The sequence below is a fragment of the Apteryx rowi genome, unplaced genomic scaffold (assembly GCF_003343035.1).
Source record: "Apteryx rowi isolate R43461 unplaced genomic scaffold, aptRow1 scaffold_770, whole genome shotgun sequence".
In the NCBI taxonomy this organism is placed as follows: Eukaryota; Metazoa; Chordata; class Aves; order Apterygiformes; family Apterygidae; genus Apteryx; species Apteryx rowi.
Genome location: NW_020451061.1, coordinates 272,164 through 288,021, shown reverse-complemented (window position 1 = coordinate 288,021; position 15,858 = coordinate 272,164). Strand labels below are relative to the sequence as shown.

At 45.6% G+C, this 15,858-nt stretch overlaps 1 protein-coding gene across 1 annotated transcript in view; it reads left to right on the top strand.

The window, feature by feature from the left end:
* ME3 (malic enzyme 3) overlaps positions 1–15,354 on the top strand; it is a 61,509-nt gene extending 46,155 nt beyond the window's left edge. Inside the window, exons 7-13 of the mRNA XM_026088539.1 lie at positions 9,915–10,012; positions 10,940–11,053; positions 11,756–11,861; positions 12,439–12,581; positions 13,516–13,689; positions 14,132–14,230; positions 15,084–15,354. Of these exons, the coding sequence (XP_025944324.1) occupies positions 9,915–10,012; positions 10,940–11,053; positions 11,756–11,861; positions 12,439–12,581; positions 13,516–13,689; positions 14,132–14,230; positions 15,084–15,245 (896 nt within the window). The 3' untranslated portion in view covers positions 15,246–15,354. The remainder of the gene's footprint in view (positions 1–9,914; positions 10,013–10,939; positions 11,054–11,755; positions 11,862–12,438; positions 12,582–13,515; positions 13,690–14,131; positions 14,231–15,083) is intronic.
* The last annotated feature ends 504 nt before the right edge of the window (positions 15,355–15,858 follow it).

The following is a 15,858-nucleotide window of genomic DNA, read 5'->3' as shown; positions in this document are numbered from 1 at the left end:
GTTGGACTAGATGATCTCCAGAGGTCCCTTCCAACCTCAACCATTCTGTGATTCTGTGATTTTTCTTGAGGGAATTAGTGAGAATTGGAAAGGTTTCTTAGATTCACAAAGAGAAGAGTAAGATAATATTAAAGCAAAACTGAAGCTTCTGAGTTTGGGAAGCAGGAGATTGTATTTTTTGTAGTCTCTTTTTGGTAATAGGTCATAGCCGAATGCCTCAGTTCCTGAAAATGACTTGCCCAGAGGGGCAATCCACATCCAGGATGTGAACATGACCATGCATGGCACTGCCATAAAATGGACGTTGGCTACCTCTTCCCAGTTAGATGTTTGTCGTGGTGGATAGCACAGGTTGAGCCCCCTGAAAATTCTGCAAAGTCCCTACTTGTTAAAACAACAGGGTTTTACCTCTTACTAAACTCCCTTATAATCACAAATAAAGCATCTAGCTAGTGCTGGTTGCATGGTAGCAGCTAAGGAAAGAAATCCTGCTAATCTTTTGAGCAGACATGTGATGAGTTAAGAGAAACAAGCCACTTTTTCAGGCTTTTGTATGTAACTATCAGAAAGAAAAGGGGATTCCAAGTCAGGTCCTAGTCAGGAACGAGTTTGGGGGATATTTGCGGGCTGATGTAGCTTGCATCTGCTTAGTTTAACTCTGTCTTAGAATCATGTCAGAGTTTAATGGAGTCTAAATTGGGATGAGTAGTCTAATTTACCCACCCTGATATATTCCTCTCTATCCCCAGATTATATGAGAAAGGTAGGAAGTGCCATTCGCTAGCTTACACCCTCCTGTTTGTTTTTCCTTCAGGTTCTCTCTTTCCTAACATGCTGTTTGTGACTTGCCTATTTAAAAAAGTGGGAGAGTTCAATGTGTTTTAAATCATTAGTGGAAATTATACAGAACCCTGTGTAAACACTCCTGATTCGTTTTACTCAGGTCAAGCAGGAACAGACCTCCAGAAGCCTGAATGATCTCAGCTTCAGAGCTGGCATTGATTTAAGAATATTGATTTAAAAACACATCCTAGGCACAAAACAGTGCAAGTTAGGTCAGGCCTGAGCTGTACTCATTTAAACTTATTGCCCATTGCTTAGTGGGACTATGAATGCAAGAGAGCCCACACTGGCTTAACACATGCACACACACACACACACACACACAGAGGAGGTATGGGAAGAAAGTGTAAAGTGCTCGACTTAATCTCCCTTAGGCCTCCCTCTTGCTGCCCCAGTGCCTACACAAACAGCACTTTTAAATATTAATGCCTCCTTTCTTTTGTCACACAAATTACTGTATTGCCAAATCTGTCCTACCCCACCAGAGTTAAAATGACTCAGACCCCTTCTAGTTGCAGCCAGCCTGCTGATGCTGAGCGGGAAGCCTGCCAGGTACCACAAACCAGGGTGAGGCGATTGCTCTTATTATGAAGCTCATTAGCCTGGGAGCTAGCAGGAACCGGCTCCCAGCGCCCGCCGTGTGGGAGTTCCCCCTTAAGGGAGTGCTTCTCCTTCCTCTATGGGGTGATGACATCACTCCTTTCCCAGCTCTGTCTGGGTTCATACAACGGGCAAGAGCTTCAGTTTCGGCTATAAGGGAGAAAACTGATTGTCACTTCTCCCTGTTTCCCAGTAAAGTACCAGGGCAGTGCAGCAAATGTGAAACTGGAGGGATATGAGAATGCCTTCGATCCTGCTCTTCCTACTATAACTTTGCTCCACTTAACTATACACAGTGATGAAAAGAAAGTAGACAACTGAAAAGTTTTACAAAGGTGTAAACTCTTGTGAACCCCTGACACAGATGTCCTTGGATTCCTGTTTCATACAAGAAAATTCATACAAGCAGTGAGAAGTTACGTTGGAAGGAACCTCTGGACCACCTGGTCAAACCCCCTCACTAATTTCAATGTTAGATTCAACTTTCACCTTAAATCAGGTTCCTTGGGACCTTTTTCCAGCCAAGTAATTTTGAATATCTCCAAGCATGGAGAATCACAACCCCTTTCGGCTACCTGTTTCAATGTTTGTTCATCTTCCTTGTGATTGTTTTTCCTAACATCTAATAGGAATTTCCCTACATGCATCTTATGTTCATTGCCCCTCATCCTTTTGCTGTACACTTCTGAGAAGAATCTGGCACCGTCTTCTCTGCAACCCTCAGAATCAAGTCTTAAGTCAAAAAGTGAATCTTCATTGGTTCCAGTAGTTGTAGACAGCAATTAGATGCCCTCTTAACCTTCTCTAGCCTAATCAAGCCCAGGTCCCTCAGCCCACCGCGTACACCATGTACCCCACCACCCTAGTTATGTTGATGGCCCGCCTCTGAACTCACTCCGGTTTGTCAATGTATCCCTTGTACGTGGAGCCCCAAACTGGATATGGTACTCTAGATATGACCTCAAAAGTGCTGAAATAGAAATAATCACTTCCATCAACCTGCTGCCTACACTTCTACTGATGCAGCCCATGATGTTGTTGACTGCCTGTACTGCTGGCTTATCTTCAACTTGCTGTCCATCAGGACCCCTGGGTCCTCTTCTGCAAAGCTTTTCCATCAGTCATCCACCAGTCTGTGCTATTTCATGGGATTTTTCCTTCCCAGGTRCAGAACTTTGCATTTGCCTTTGCTGACTTTCATGAGATTCCTGTGAGCCTATTTCTCCAGGCTGTTGAGGTCCTTCTGAGTGGCAGCCATTTCAACTATTATCACCAATTTGTCACCATCCATGAGCTTTCTTGGGTGTGCTCTGYTTTATCATCCAGGTTGTTAATAGTATTGGCCTCAGTATTAACCTCTGAGGAACTCTCGTAACCAGCTGCCATTTGCACTTTATACCACTCACCGCAACCCATTGAGCTCAACAGTTTAGCCAATTTTTCATCCACCTTACAGTCCACTTACTCAGTTTGTATCTCTTCAATTTGGCAGCAAGTTTGCTATGGAAGATCACTTCAAAGGTCTTGCGCAGGTCAAGGTAAGCAACACTTGCCACCTTCTCCTTGTYCACATAGCCAGTTATCTCACCATAGAAGGCAGTCACCTAGGTTAGGCATGATTTGCCTTAGGAAATCCATGCTGTTTTCAATCATTGTCTTGTCCTTCATGTGCTAAGACATACCATCCAGGAGGATTTGCTTCATAATCTTCCCAGGGACTGAGATTAGGCTGACTGATCTGTAATTCCCTAGATCCTCCTTCTGGCCCTTCTTGAAGTTGGATGTAACATTTTTCTTTTTCCAGTCRTCAGGAACTTCCTGTGATCACCACAGCTTCTCAGAGAATGACCTTGTAATGACACTGGCCAGATCCCTCAGCATCATCAGATGCATCTCATCAGGTCCTGTGGACTTTTATCTGTTGAATAATTCCTGCTGAATTAGGCAGGAATTCACAGGCTTGTATATTTGCAGATCTCTTTAAGTTCTCAGAATGGCAGTAGGTCTCTATGTACACATGCCTCACTGTCTTTGTGGTAAAGGGCCCATCTAATTCTAGCTCAATCTTCCAAGATGCGTAAGGCATGCCCACAAGAATCAGTAGGAATCTGTGCCTGGGCTGAGCAGAAGTGGGATCAGGCCTGTGTTTGAGATTGGACTACTTGGCTTGCTGAGCTGAAATCTTTATGCTTCAACAGAGATCCTTCAGTATTACAGACTCAGATATCTGAGTGAACATAACAAAAAAGTTATTCATAATGAAAGGGGTTGAACACTGGGACAGGTTGTCCAAAGAGGCTCTGGGATGTCTATCCTTGGACAAGGCCCTAAGCAACTTAATCTAACTTTTAGGCTAGCCCTGCTTTAAGCAGTTCTGGACTAGATGACCTCCAGACATCTTTGCCAGCCTTAATTTTTCTATGGAAGGTTCATGCTCCTGGTTCATCAATGTGTTACCCTCTATATTCACTCACATATCAAACATGAATTCTTCAGGCTCAGATGTCTGCCTAATACTGAACAGCAAAAGTTGTTCTGCAAGTTTAGTCAGAATTGCAAGAAAATGAAGAAAAGAAATCTCTTATGTGTTATTTAATTAATTGTATCTGATCGTATCATTCAAAAGCCTTTCATATATATAGACAGGGCAGAAAGAATAATGCACAGAAGCATAAACCCTGGTATCTCCTGACTCTGGGCATCTTTGGCAGTCTCGTAGAACTAGATCTGATGCATTGATAGCTTTGACCACTGATTTTGAGTGTTTTAGATTTCTCCATATCCAGCTTGAGATTCTATGAATAGGCTTGATTTCTAAAATAGGCTGAACACCTGCATCCTGCAAATGAGACTTCTTCAGGGCACCTCAAGATGGGAAACCTTAATCACTAGCTACTTTAAAAAAGCTCTGACTTTCATATTTCCATAGTCCCTCCGCAACTAAAGTGAGCTATGAACTATGCACAGGGACAGTTCCTTTCCACAGAACCTCTCTGAGTCTTCTCATAGTCCTTAGAGCAATGGTTCCTCTTTTTTTGTTGGTTTCTTGACTACTGCAGAGTTTCATAATGTCTCTTGAACCACTAAGCACCCTTATCATTATCCTAACAGATAACCTTTCCATAACCCTTCCAGGACACTTTAGGAAACAGTGTTTTAGCCTGGAAGAGTACTGCTCCCAGGTCTTAGTAGGGGTTAAGAACAGCCAGACTCCAGAACCACAAATCCAAATGGCTTCAAACATTTGAGTGGTTGGAAAGCAATCCTGTGCAAACGTGGCCCATTTTGCAGACACATTTCCATGTGCTTTGAGGAGCAGGCCTAGTTTTTGGCAACACATTGAGTAATTTCAGCAGATTAAAATGGTACAGTATCTTATTTTGTTGTTTCAGCTGGCGTGGAAAATGCATCAGTAATTATCACAGGAAGCTAAGGGGGGGCAGGGGGGAGAGAGGAGCACAATAGGAAGGGAGCACTGGAAGATATCGTGCTGCAGAACAAAGCAGGCTATGTCCTGCCAGGCAGCTCCTGAACAGCACGCTTTCCCTGTGGGGATTTACCCTGGCTGAAGATAGATGTTCTCAGTCCTGTTGGGATTCACCATTACAAGACCCTTTTGGACCTGTTGTGCCCAGCGGCAAAAGAGGCTTCTGCATTTTCCCTTGATAGTATTACAGTTAACTATTTAAGGGTCAGCTCCTAAGCTCATATCTAAATCACTCATTGACTGCTAAACAAACCATGTCAGAACGGCCCAGCCTCACTGTCTTGAGTTTATTGGTGCAGTGCCAGAAAGATATGGTCCATGTGTTCTGTCAGTTCAGGATGGTTACATTTGGTCCCCTTTCCTCTCCTGCTTTTCTTGTTCACTGTTTTTCTTGTTCACTAAATGCCATTGCAAACTTCTTTGCAGTAAAGAACATCATAAAATACCTCTGTATAAAGATTTCTGTGATCTTCAGGCAAAGTCTGGGATAAGGAGGCAAAATGACCATAATAAGGCTGTGCTCTGAGCTTCTGGATTACCTCATTGCTATAAAGCAATAACAGAGCTTCCACTGCTGTGATGGGGCAGGGGATGCTTTCTTGAGAAGTGCTGGAAGCTGCCTGATGTCGTCTGCCTTTATGAACGTGTGGGTTCAGTCTGTTGGCACAGCGCAGTGTGTTGCAAACCCACAGTCACCATATGTGCTGTCTGGCAGTCTGTGCAGAATGGCCCTGCTTCAGCTGTACCTCCATTTGAAGGTAATAATACTGGTCAAGGTTGTGACATAATTTTAAGGCAGTGCAGTTTACAGTCCAAGCACTTTACAGTCCAAAGAGAAAAACAGGCACCTAGAGATGACTTTCGTTTGATCTTCATTAGGCATCTACTTTAGGTTGAGAYCTGCATCTCCACTGTCAGACAGCTCTTCATCACACCACCACCTCCAGGGAACATCTTTTGGGTCACCAGTGTTCCTAAACCTGTTACTGGAAAAAGTGAATTCCTTCCCTGAGCACTGATGCCTTGTCACCGCTGTTTTCCTTCACATGGTCCGCACCATTTCTAGGTTTACTTTCTTAATGTCTTACTGAGGCCCCTTGGGGGAAGGATAACAATAGCCCACAGCCATGGAGGTGAAGACCTTGAGCTGCAAACACTTTAGCAGCTCTTTGCTTCAGCTTTGTTGTATTTGACTTTGATGATGTATTTGGAGTGCATCTGGACAAGGTCCACTTTGCTTTCCAGTAACAAGCTGAATGGCAACTGCTGCAGGGAGTTAATGTGAACCAGGATTTGGAAAAGCTCTATGCTTGCTCTTCATCCATAAATTTAGATATATTTTCTTGGCTGCCCTTTACTGGAACTGTTAAATTGGTGTTTGCTATTCCCTGGGCCCTAACTTTGGCATGATTTTGATGGGGTAAAGCATAAGGAGGAGGGGCAAGGGTAAAAATTAGAAGGTGGGTTTGAATTTGGCCATCTCCTCCTCCATTGTGCTGTGTTGAAGGAGGAATCACCTGCATGGGCATTGTATAAAGAAACGGGCATCTGTGTGGGTGCATGCTCCCATCGCTGCTGCTGTTGGAAAGAATCGGCTCAGCCCAGATGTTGGTTCTAGGTCCTGAACAATTCACGGCTGTTGGAAAGTTCTTCTCCTCTCGCTCTCCCATGCCACACAGCTCTCTCCTCACCATGCTGTGGCAGATACTCTGCTCCACTGAGCCAGGACATGGGTTGGCAGGGACAGGGAAGCACCAGCACTCAGCTTGGGGAAAATCCTGTTCCCAAACATGCCCAGTGTCCCTGTTTCCACCCATGTCCCCTTAGCCACTGAATGCTTTCAAATGTGGTACAACCTTGACGTCGGCACTGGGCCAGGCTTTCTCTGTAGCGCTTGTGCCAGGGCTGCCTCTGACTCGATATGCAGGGCTGTTCATCTCTCTGTGTCTGCTCTCCCCACTCTGAAATTAGGATAGCAGTCCTCAGATATGGGTGCAGCTGGGCTGGAGCCTTTACCATTCGTGCTGTGTCTTGAAGTTGTGAAGCAGATCCTTTCTCCCTGGTTTTGCTCCAGTGTAACTCCACTGACATCTATGGGGCTTGTTCTGACTTACACTAGTGTAAGTAGAAAATCAGTCTCAGGGTTTTTTCTGAATGTTCACAATATTCCAAATGTGCCTTAGTCTTACAGATTAATTCTTGCTGGGGTTGCCATTTTTCCTGAGGGTACCTTAATTTTAAATGCCTCTTTTCTTTGCTAGTCCTGCTTCTCTGGACTCCCTGGAGACAATCCTGAGACCTGCTTGCTATTTTGTGATATTATCTTGAGCATTCACTTTGAGTCTTGAAAGAACGAGATGATTTGTGAGCATTTTCCTTTCTTCTCTCTGTGCCCCTCTGTATCTCCTCCCCACCTCAGATACAGACCAGCCAAGTTGGCTCTTGCTAATTACTTAAGGAAGTAGTTATCTGCAATAATGGCATTCAATCTCTTTGAAAAACAGAGAGATTAACTTGTCGAAGGGTGGTTGTTTTTTCCTTGCCACAACTCATGGTGACAGCTTTTTTTTCCCCATCTCATTTTGTGGTCTTTTTAGAATTGAAGCACACTGATTAGCCAATTCCTTATACAAACCAGCTGGAAACTCTCCTCCATAGAGATACTCTATTGTTCCATGCTCTGAAATTGTAATTATCAAAGAAAAATATTGAGCTGAGGCCAAGGTACAGTAACTTTGTTGCTTGAGTAATGGGGGTGAGATGCAGTTTGGGAGACATGGAAGGATTAGAAACACATTGCTGAGAGAGAGGAGTATTATTAGGAATGGCAGAGCTGAACAGAGTCCTGCTGTTACTTAGATCTGTAATGCAAGCACAGGGAGATGAGTAACGGCACACCCTGTCCCACAGGCTTCCACTAAGCTAAACGCGTATCACRCTGCAGACTTAAGTCCACACACCCTTTCCTTCTGTACACCCCACTCCTCAAGTACTTGCTCGTAACATGTTTAAAAGGACTCAGAGTACCTCTGCAGAATGTTCCACAGACATTTTCCACTTGTTTAAATGGGTTTGCAGATCCAGACAGAAACCAGCATTTGTCCCATCAGACTCCTCGACAATCACAGGGTATAAAGCAATTTTGCCTGGGAGAGAACCAAGAGAAGCAAGTATTTCTCCAGTTACATTTCTTCTTTTAAATACTTTCCAGGCATATATTGCCACTAATGCTGTGACCTGTCTCAAGACTAACACTGTCCTGCTGTAGTTGTTCCACTTTCAGATTTTTTCCTCTGATCAGTCACCCAGTCCCACCCATGCAGGGATGTGGACACAGCCACAGTAAGCATGGAGAGATAGTGCCCCACTGTGCRTGTGCATATGCGTAGGTGGTCACGGTCTTTCCACTGCATGTCACAAGCATGGCATCGCTGACGACTGTAGGACCTTGATCTCTTCCCCACTTCTTTGCAGTTCAGCCTGCTAGGGTGGGATACCTCTCTCCAAACTTTAGGTGACTGCAGTGTAAGAAGTGGCTACATGTCAGCCAGTTATCCTGGCTCYGTTAAAGAATGGTGGTGGTAAAAAGACGCTTGTAGGGCACATTTCACTTGACCTAATTCAGACATCTGCTTTAGGATGAGCAGAATCATACGTGTTTGTTCRGAGGAGTCCTATCTTTAGGAGCCAGTATGGCAGCAAACCAAGCAGTCCTGCTGATTGTAGACTTACTGAAATGTGGAGAATGAGCATGAAATAGGTATKTGACATCTGTAAAAAGCAAAATCTAAAAATTAAGCAATTTTCTGGGGTTTCTATAGATTCCTTGGATTTTCATTATCTTCCTCTGTAGTCTTTCTAGTCAGATGGCATGGCCTTTTGCCAGGTAAATATATTACTCTAAATATGACTTAAAAAGACAGAGATTTAGTACRGGAGAAGCAAGAGGAAATTCTTCACATATATCCTTCAGTTGTCCTGTATCTGTCCTTCAGATATCCTGTATCTGGTAATAAACTGATACAAACTGTTTTCTGAGCCAATGAAGGGAATACATCCTCGGTACTGAAGCGTGCATCTCAAGTGATTCCTTGCAAGAAAGAGGCTTAAGAAACCATAATCTGTKATATTAAATTGTTAGTCTAGTCCATTTTATGCCTAAGAGACAGATGCTTGCAGTGCCGTCACAAGTATTAAATGACGCTGTTGTGTCACTGCGGCACAAACATTTGCTTCAGGAATGTGGCCATTGCCACTTTTGCTAAACCAGAGTCTCTGTTAGGTGGCACTAATTATTCATTTGGGGAGTTAGACCAGAACTAAATGAATCTGAGTTACAAAAGCAAAACTTTGGTGACATGATGGTACTGACAATCATTTTTGGTTTGAATAAAGATTCTTTTTGTCGGAGTAGCTTATATCAGTTCCCTAAGCCAAATAAGCCATCTCAGTAACAGTATTTCTCTGCCAGAATAATTGCTCATACTAGGTTTTCTGTTTAGCAAGAGAGAAAATCATTCCCTGATGCCATGATATACCCAGAGGTTTCTAGTTTAGCTGTGGCTTTTGCACTAAAGAAAAGGAGCAGGTAAAGCTCAGTTTATTTTCCACGTCCTTGACATATGTAGCAGCACCATCTACTGGTTTCACTGTTCATGGTCATGCTTTGGCTATAAACTGCTCCCATTTAGCTCGCTGGTACGTTTGCTGACGCCTGGCAGCACCCTGGGCTGTGGTGCACTGGCTGATTAAAACCCTGCTCATCTGGACAGACAAGAAAATAGGAAATGWTGGAGGCTTCTTAACCTAAAAGGGTTTGGGTTATCTTCTGAGGATAAATATTTCAAAGTAGGGAAGGCACTCAGATTCTGTAGTGACAGGGCCTAAGAGAAGGGCTCCTACCGCAAGGTTTCTAACAGCGTACCGGTAGGGTAGACTATCTCTTTGCCTGGATGACCATCTCACAATGTTTCTCTCTTTTCAGGCACTGCATCCGTTGCAGTAGCTGGCATCCTTGCAGCCTTAAGGATCACGAAGAACAAGCTCTCTGACCATAAGTTTGTTTTCCAGGGGGCTGGAGAGGTAGGAATGTTCTTGAGTTTGTTCCTAAATATCACCTAAATTCAAATTTAGAGAAAAATTAACCATGAACCTTTTTGTAAGGCTTAGCTTCACGAAGACAAACCACAGAAGCAGGTCACTTGTCACCGGGCAGGAGAGGGCCCTGCAGGTGGATCTTATTGTTGCATAGAAATTGCCAACAATCTCTCAGTGATGTCTTAGCCTGTGAGTCCTGGGCAGGCCTCCTGGATACTATGAGGCTGCCCATATATCAGTGGGGCTTTAATGCGACTTGAGGAAAGTCCCTTATGAGGCAGGGTGCTGCATTAGCTTCAAGGAGGCTGGTTCGGGTCCTCAGGGTTGGTATTTAGGGGAAATCAGATCCTCTTTAGCAACAGAGTTAAAATGATTTGCACTCAAAGGACTGTAAGCCTGTCCAGGACTGCCTGTTCCCTCAGGCAGGAGTGGGAGAAAAGGGGATTCTTCCCTCGGCAGTCCTTCAGATGCGGCACTCCCACTTCTRCTTTGAGTTCCTCTGTGCTGGCATCATCACCAATGTCTTCCTGTTCAGTGTATGCCCCCTTCCCTCTCCTGCAGCAGCCAGATGAATGATAGAGACAGCCTTTCCCTGTCAAGGTACCAGCTCCACCGCTCCAGCCTCAGCCTCTTGGAGAAGCCCACGGCGTTTGAGGAAGTCAGCCCTTACTCTTCAGGCTAGCCCAGTCCCATTCAAATGGGCAGCCTGCTCTGCTGGACAACTGTTTTTTGATTTATGGTAGCACCTGCAATGCTAAAATCTCCCTCATGCCAGGACACTGTACAACCACAGAGCAAAAAGCCTCCCTGCTTTCGGCAGAGCAGTGACCCAACACATCCCCTATTTAAAAACTTTCTCCAAAAGACATTGCTACYCCAGTGGGGTGTTTATTTACTGCCTCTGTGTTCCAGGCTGCGATGGGCATAGCTCATCTCATCATCATGGCCATGGAAAAGGAAGGAATTTCACGAGAAGATGCCATCAGAAAAATTTGGATGGTGGACTCAAAGGGTCTGATTGTCAAGGTAAATCTGTCTCTAATACTTAGCTCCACTCCCCTGCACCTCCCACAGGCTCAAGCGAGGCCAGAGCAGGCAGGTGCCTYGGACCCTGCTCAGCCCTGCAGTAAGGGCTGCAGTTCTACCAGGGTTAACAGGGCTGTTCCTGCTCTCAGCAGGGCTGGGTCTCGTGAGTATGACAGTGTACCACCGACTATCCTAAAGGCAACACTTTGGGCTGGGCCTCTTAGTAAAGCAGAGGGATACTCTGCTGTCTCAGTAGTTTTGTGCTGCTAGATGGCCCTGGTTATCAAGCAGTGCCAGAAGTATTAAGTGCCATACAGGGTATTACAACAGCAATGTTGCGCCCGACTTTTTGTCTTCCAGCCTGGCTGAGCTCTACTCTGCACTCCCTGGGTCCTCAGGGCCTCTGCCCTTGTCCTCCCCAGACTCAAGAAGATTTGTGTTACTTTCACACCTTCTCTGCTTTGCCAGCCAAATCCTTCCTCTACACAAGCAATGTATTTTGGTGGGGGGCATAAAAGCAGAGGCCAGCCCCACATGACATTGTATCAGCCACTCAGTGCCTGGCTGGTTGGTGCTGAGAGGCTGCTCTGAGGAGCCTGGTTGAAGAACAGGGCTGGGAGAAGGAATGAACTGATGAGTTGCTATTTGTGTCTCCAGCTTTTGTCAACAGCCCTAAATTTGACTCCTTCTTTTCCCTCACAGGGAAGGAGCCACCTGAACCATGAGAAGGAAATGTTTGCCCAGGACCACCCCAGTGTGAACACRCTGGAGGAGGTTGTGCAGAAAGTGAAGCCTACAGCAATTATAGGTGGAGCTCCCTTAATGTGACTTTTCTACGACTGCTCAGATCTTAGGAGAATTTCTGTCTTTCTTGCAGGGCCTCCTTTTGTTCTCCYAGTCAATRCACATTGAGCTTTCTTTGCCCCCATTTTGTCAGCTGAATTCTCCACATCCTTTTCCCTTAGACTGTGAGGCACACGCTTCTTCTCTGTTGGACCTGTAGAAGCACTCACAGACAGGGCTGCAGAGGGAGTTGTCAAGGCAAGGCAGGATCTGGGGCTCTCAGCACCGAGCACRGTGCAGGCAGCCCAGGCAGGACAAGGCTGATGACAAGTACCACAGACTTTGGGAGGGCAAGTGCTAAGCACTGCAACCAGGCCATCCCAGACACTGATCTCCATCCTTCCATGGTGGAACAGAGGGCTTTATTTTGAGACAGGACTTTTAATCTCGTCTTAGCATGACAATGAAACRTTCCTACCTGCRTCTTCAGAGATGGAGCCTTTTCCCTCCTGCAGTTCTGTTAGCATTCAAGAGGGATCAGTCCAATGCACTAAAGTCAGAGAGTCAGAAAGCACCTGCTCACTCTGCTGTTATTGTTCTAGGTGTTGCAGCCATTGCAGGTGCTTTCACCGAGAAGATTTTAAAGGACATGGCAGCGTTCAATGAGCGGCCCATCATTTTTGCCCTGAGCAACCCCACAAGTAAAGCAGAGTGCACAGCGGAGCAGTGCTATCGCCTCACCGAGGTACTTGGTCTCAGCAGAGTGAAGCTGGGAGCTCATGGCATGCTGTGGCCCTGACCATACCAAGGACAGCACAGTGGTGCATGGTGGGAGGACAAGAGACAATGRGCATAATTTGAAATGAGGGATTCACGCTGGTTGTAAAGAAAGATGTTTRCACTCTGAGGATAGTCTGGCAGTGGAGCAGGGGCCCAGAGAGGTTATGCAGTCACTGTCCTGGAAGTCTTTCAGTACCCCACTGGATAAAGCCCTGAGCAACTTGGTCTGACCTCAGAGCTGACCCTGCTTTATGCAAGAGTTTYGACTAGAGACCTCCTGAGGSCCCCTTCCAACCTGAATTACTTTGTGATCCTATAAAGCCAGCAGTTGCTTCCCTTGCCCGCTGCTGTCTGCTTGAGATACCGCACCCTCCCAAGTTACTCTCCCCTATGTTTTGCTGCCCTAGTAGTTTGTGTAACAGTTTTGTCACCCAACTCAGACCCAATGTCAGTCAAGAATTACTGTCATATGCATTGACCTGGGGGAGTGAGGAGGCCTTGGCTCACTCTCCACTTTGCCCCCATCTCCTGCTTCCCTGTCATAGTGCCGCTGTCTGGGACAGTTACACAGCCCCCAGGCCTTTACCCCATGCTTTAGGAGCCTCTCTGCACTCCAGAGACAGTCAACAGGGAGGAAGAGAGACGACTTCTCAGCAGGTTCAGAGCACCCGCAGTTGGGCAGCGCAAACACCCGCTCAGTGCTTGGCAGCCCTATTCTGCACAGCTCTGGTGACCAGGCCCTCAAGGAATATCACCTAGAGCTGGCTCTGATGGAGACACTTCTTGCTGATTGGCTGCAGAATTGGCCACTTGGTCCCCTGAGAACAGATTGTGGAGAGCAGCAGAAATGTAAAACATCTCTTCCACATTTGGATGCCTCTTTCTCTCTCTTTGATCAGGGCCGGGGAATATTTGCAAGCGGGAGTCCRTTCTCGAAGGTAACCCTGCCCAACGGACAGACCTTCTTCCCTGGCCAGGGAAACAACGCCTACGTCTTTCCAGGAGTGGCGCTGGGAGTCATTGCTTGTGGGGTCCGGCACATCTCTGATGATATCTTCCTCACCACAGCAGAGGTTTTCAAGGGGCATTTAACTATTGTTTCTAAAAAAAAGATAAGGTGCACATGCACCTACTTGAGGCATTTTCTAGAACCTGTTGAGTGGAAATTGCACAGTCTCAGCAAAAGGCTGTAGCTTTTTCCACTCTCAGGGAAGGCTCATGTTTCCATTGTGGCTACAAAGGYGCTTGCAGGAGCTGCGACAGGGCTCCCTTTATTCTACATGACTGCCATCCTTTATACCCGTGTTCAGGACCTGCCTAAGCAGAGCACTTCCGTTGTCCTGGCTCCAGTTTTAAGCCTGGAATGAAATCCTACACACATGCATTTTGAATGATTCAGCAGTTTGTATTGAGAGTTACTCCTGACTCCATCACTACTGAGGTCTCAGTGTTTAATCCTAGTGATTGTGGTACRTGCTTAAAACCATCATTGTAACTACCTTCCTCTTMTTCTAGTCTATTGCGGCTGAGGTCACAGAGCAGAACCTTGCTGAAGGAAGACTATATCCCCCCTTGGACAGTATCAGAGAGGTGTCTTTCAAAATCGCTGTGAAAGTAAGAACTCATTTATTTCCACTTTCTGTGGCAGAGAGGGCAGGAATTGCCCATCTTGTTTTGTCATTTTTATTTCTGCTTATACTGTAGCCTAAAGCAGTGATTCTCGGGAATCCTTCTGTGTTCATGCCAGAATTGCTGCTTCCATTTCTCTTATCATTAAACGCCAAATTTGAAAAATACCTCCTGATTCTGGGTGTCTCACAAAGCTCTRCTTTATCACTTGGAGCTGTGATTGCTCAGGACTTCCAGAAATCAGGTTTAGGGTTAACATCAAATATGGAGCAACTTGCCAGAAGGTTTTAGGCTCCAAACTGCTGTTGTGAAACCTCTCCTCCTTTTGAATTTGATAGGGATCTAAGCACCTAAATACAATTTTGGATCTGGGCTTGCTTGTCCAATTTGGGGATTTCTGTCCTGTATACACCTAATTCRTAATTCCTATTCAGGCCTCCAAAAAAGTAACATGCTTCCAAGGGGGTAGAGCACCCTCTGAGAATCACATTGGCCTTGGTGGGAGTTGCTGAGAGATGCTGAGAGATGAGCAGCTAAGGCTGTGAGTGGTGGTGGTGGTGGTGAAAGGCTCTTCACCTSCTTTAATTTCACTGGGGCAGGAGAGTGCATTTTTAAGCCGCTAATAACTAACTACAGGCAGTTTTTATTCTTTCACCGGAGGAATGAAGCGCAACTGTCTCAGGGGATTGCACAAAGAAATGAGCAAAACAAGTCACAATTTTGAAGAAAAAAAAGAGGGAAAATATGGCTAGGGCTGAACTGCGGTTGTTTTCAACTGTACACGAGAATAAACGTGTCAACATTATTTCCTCACCTTATTTTGCTTATCTTTTTGCAGGTTGTTGACTGGGCCTACAAGCATGATCTTGCTTCTTGGTACCCCGAGCCAGCAGACAAGGAAGCCTTTGTGAGACGACTCATTTACAGTCCTGATTACGATTCGTTTGTTATTGACGATTACAGGTGGCCTGCCGCAGCCATGCAAACGCAAGATGTATAAGTTTTTGTGAGAACTGTTTTCCTTTTTTCCATCAGCTCCCATGGTTCATATCATTGCTGACATAAATGCACCTCCAGGGTTGCAGAATGATAAATGTAACTGAGTCCAAGTCCTTTTTTTACTTTCTGCTGCCTTTTCTCTGTGGAAGCACATCAATAAGGAATAAAACAGAGCCAACACTGGGCACTCGGTACTCTAAGGAGAGAGAGAGACTATAGCTGCAGCCTGCCATGGTCAGTCTGCACTGCAGGTTTTGCCATCATATAAAGCGCTGTAGCCTCCATGAACAATGCTGTCCCCTTTGCAGTCTCCTTCCTTCATTTGAAAACATGACCTCTAGGCTGTAGAACAGCAGGTAGGGAGGGAGGCAGAGAGCCCTCGCAAGTGACAGGAGTCCTCCAAAGATAGGCATCTAGCTGAAAATATTCATAGGGTTCATTTTCTCGAAAAAAGAGGCTCAGTGACTTCTTATCAAAACCATGAGTCTAATACGGCATCGTCATATTTTCTAGCACTCCGGTCCCCAGCCAGTAATGCTCATATAAGCCAGGAGTAGCTGCCACTCCTGAAGCCACTGGCAACTTACAGGGCATCCTCTCAAAAACCTGCCACG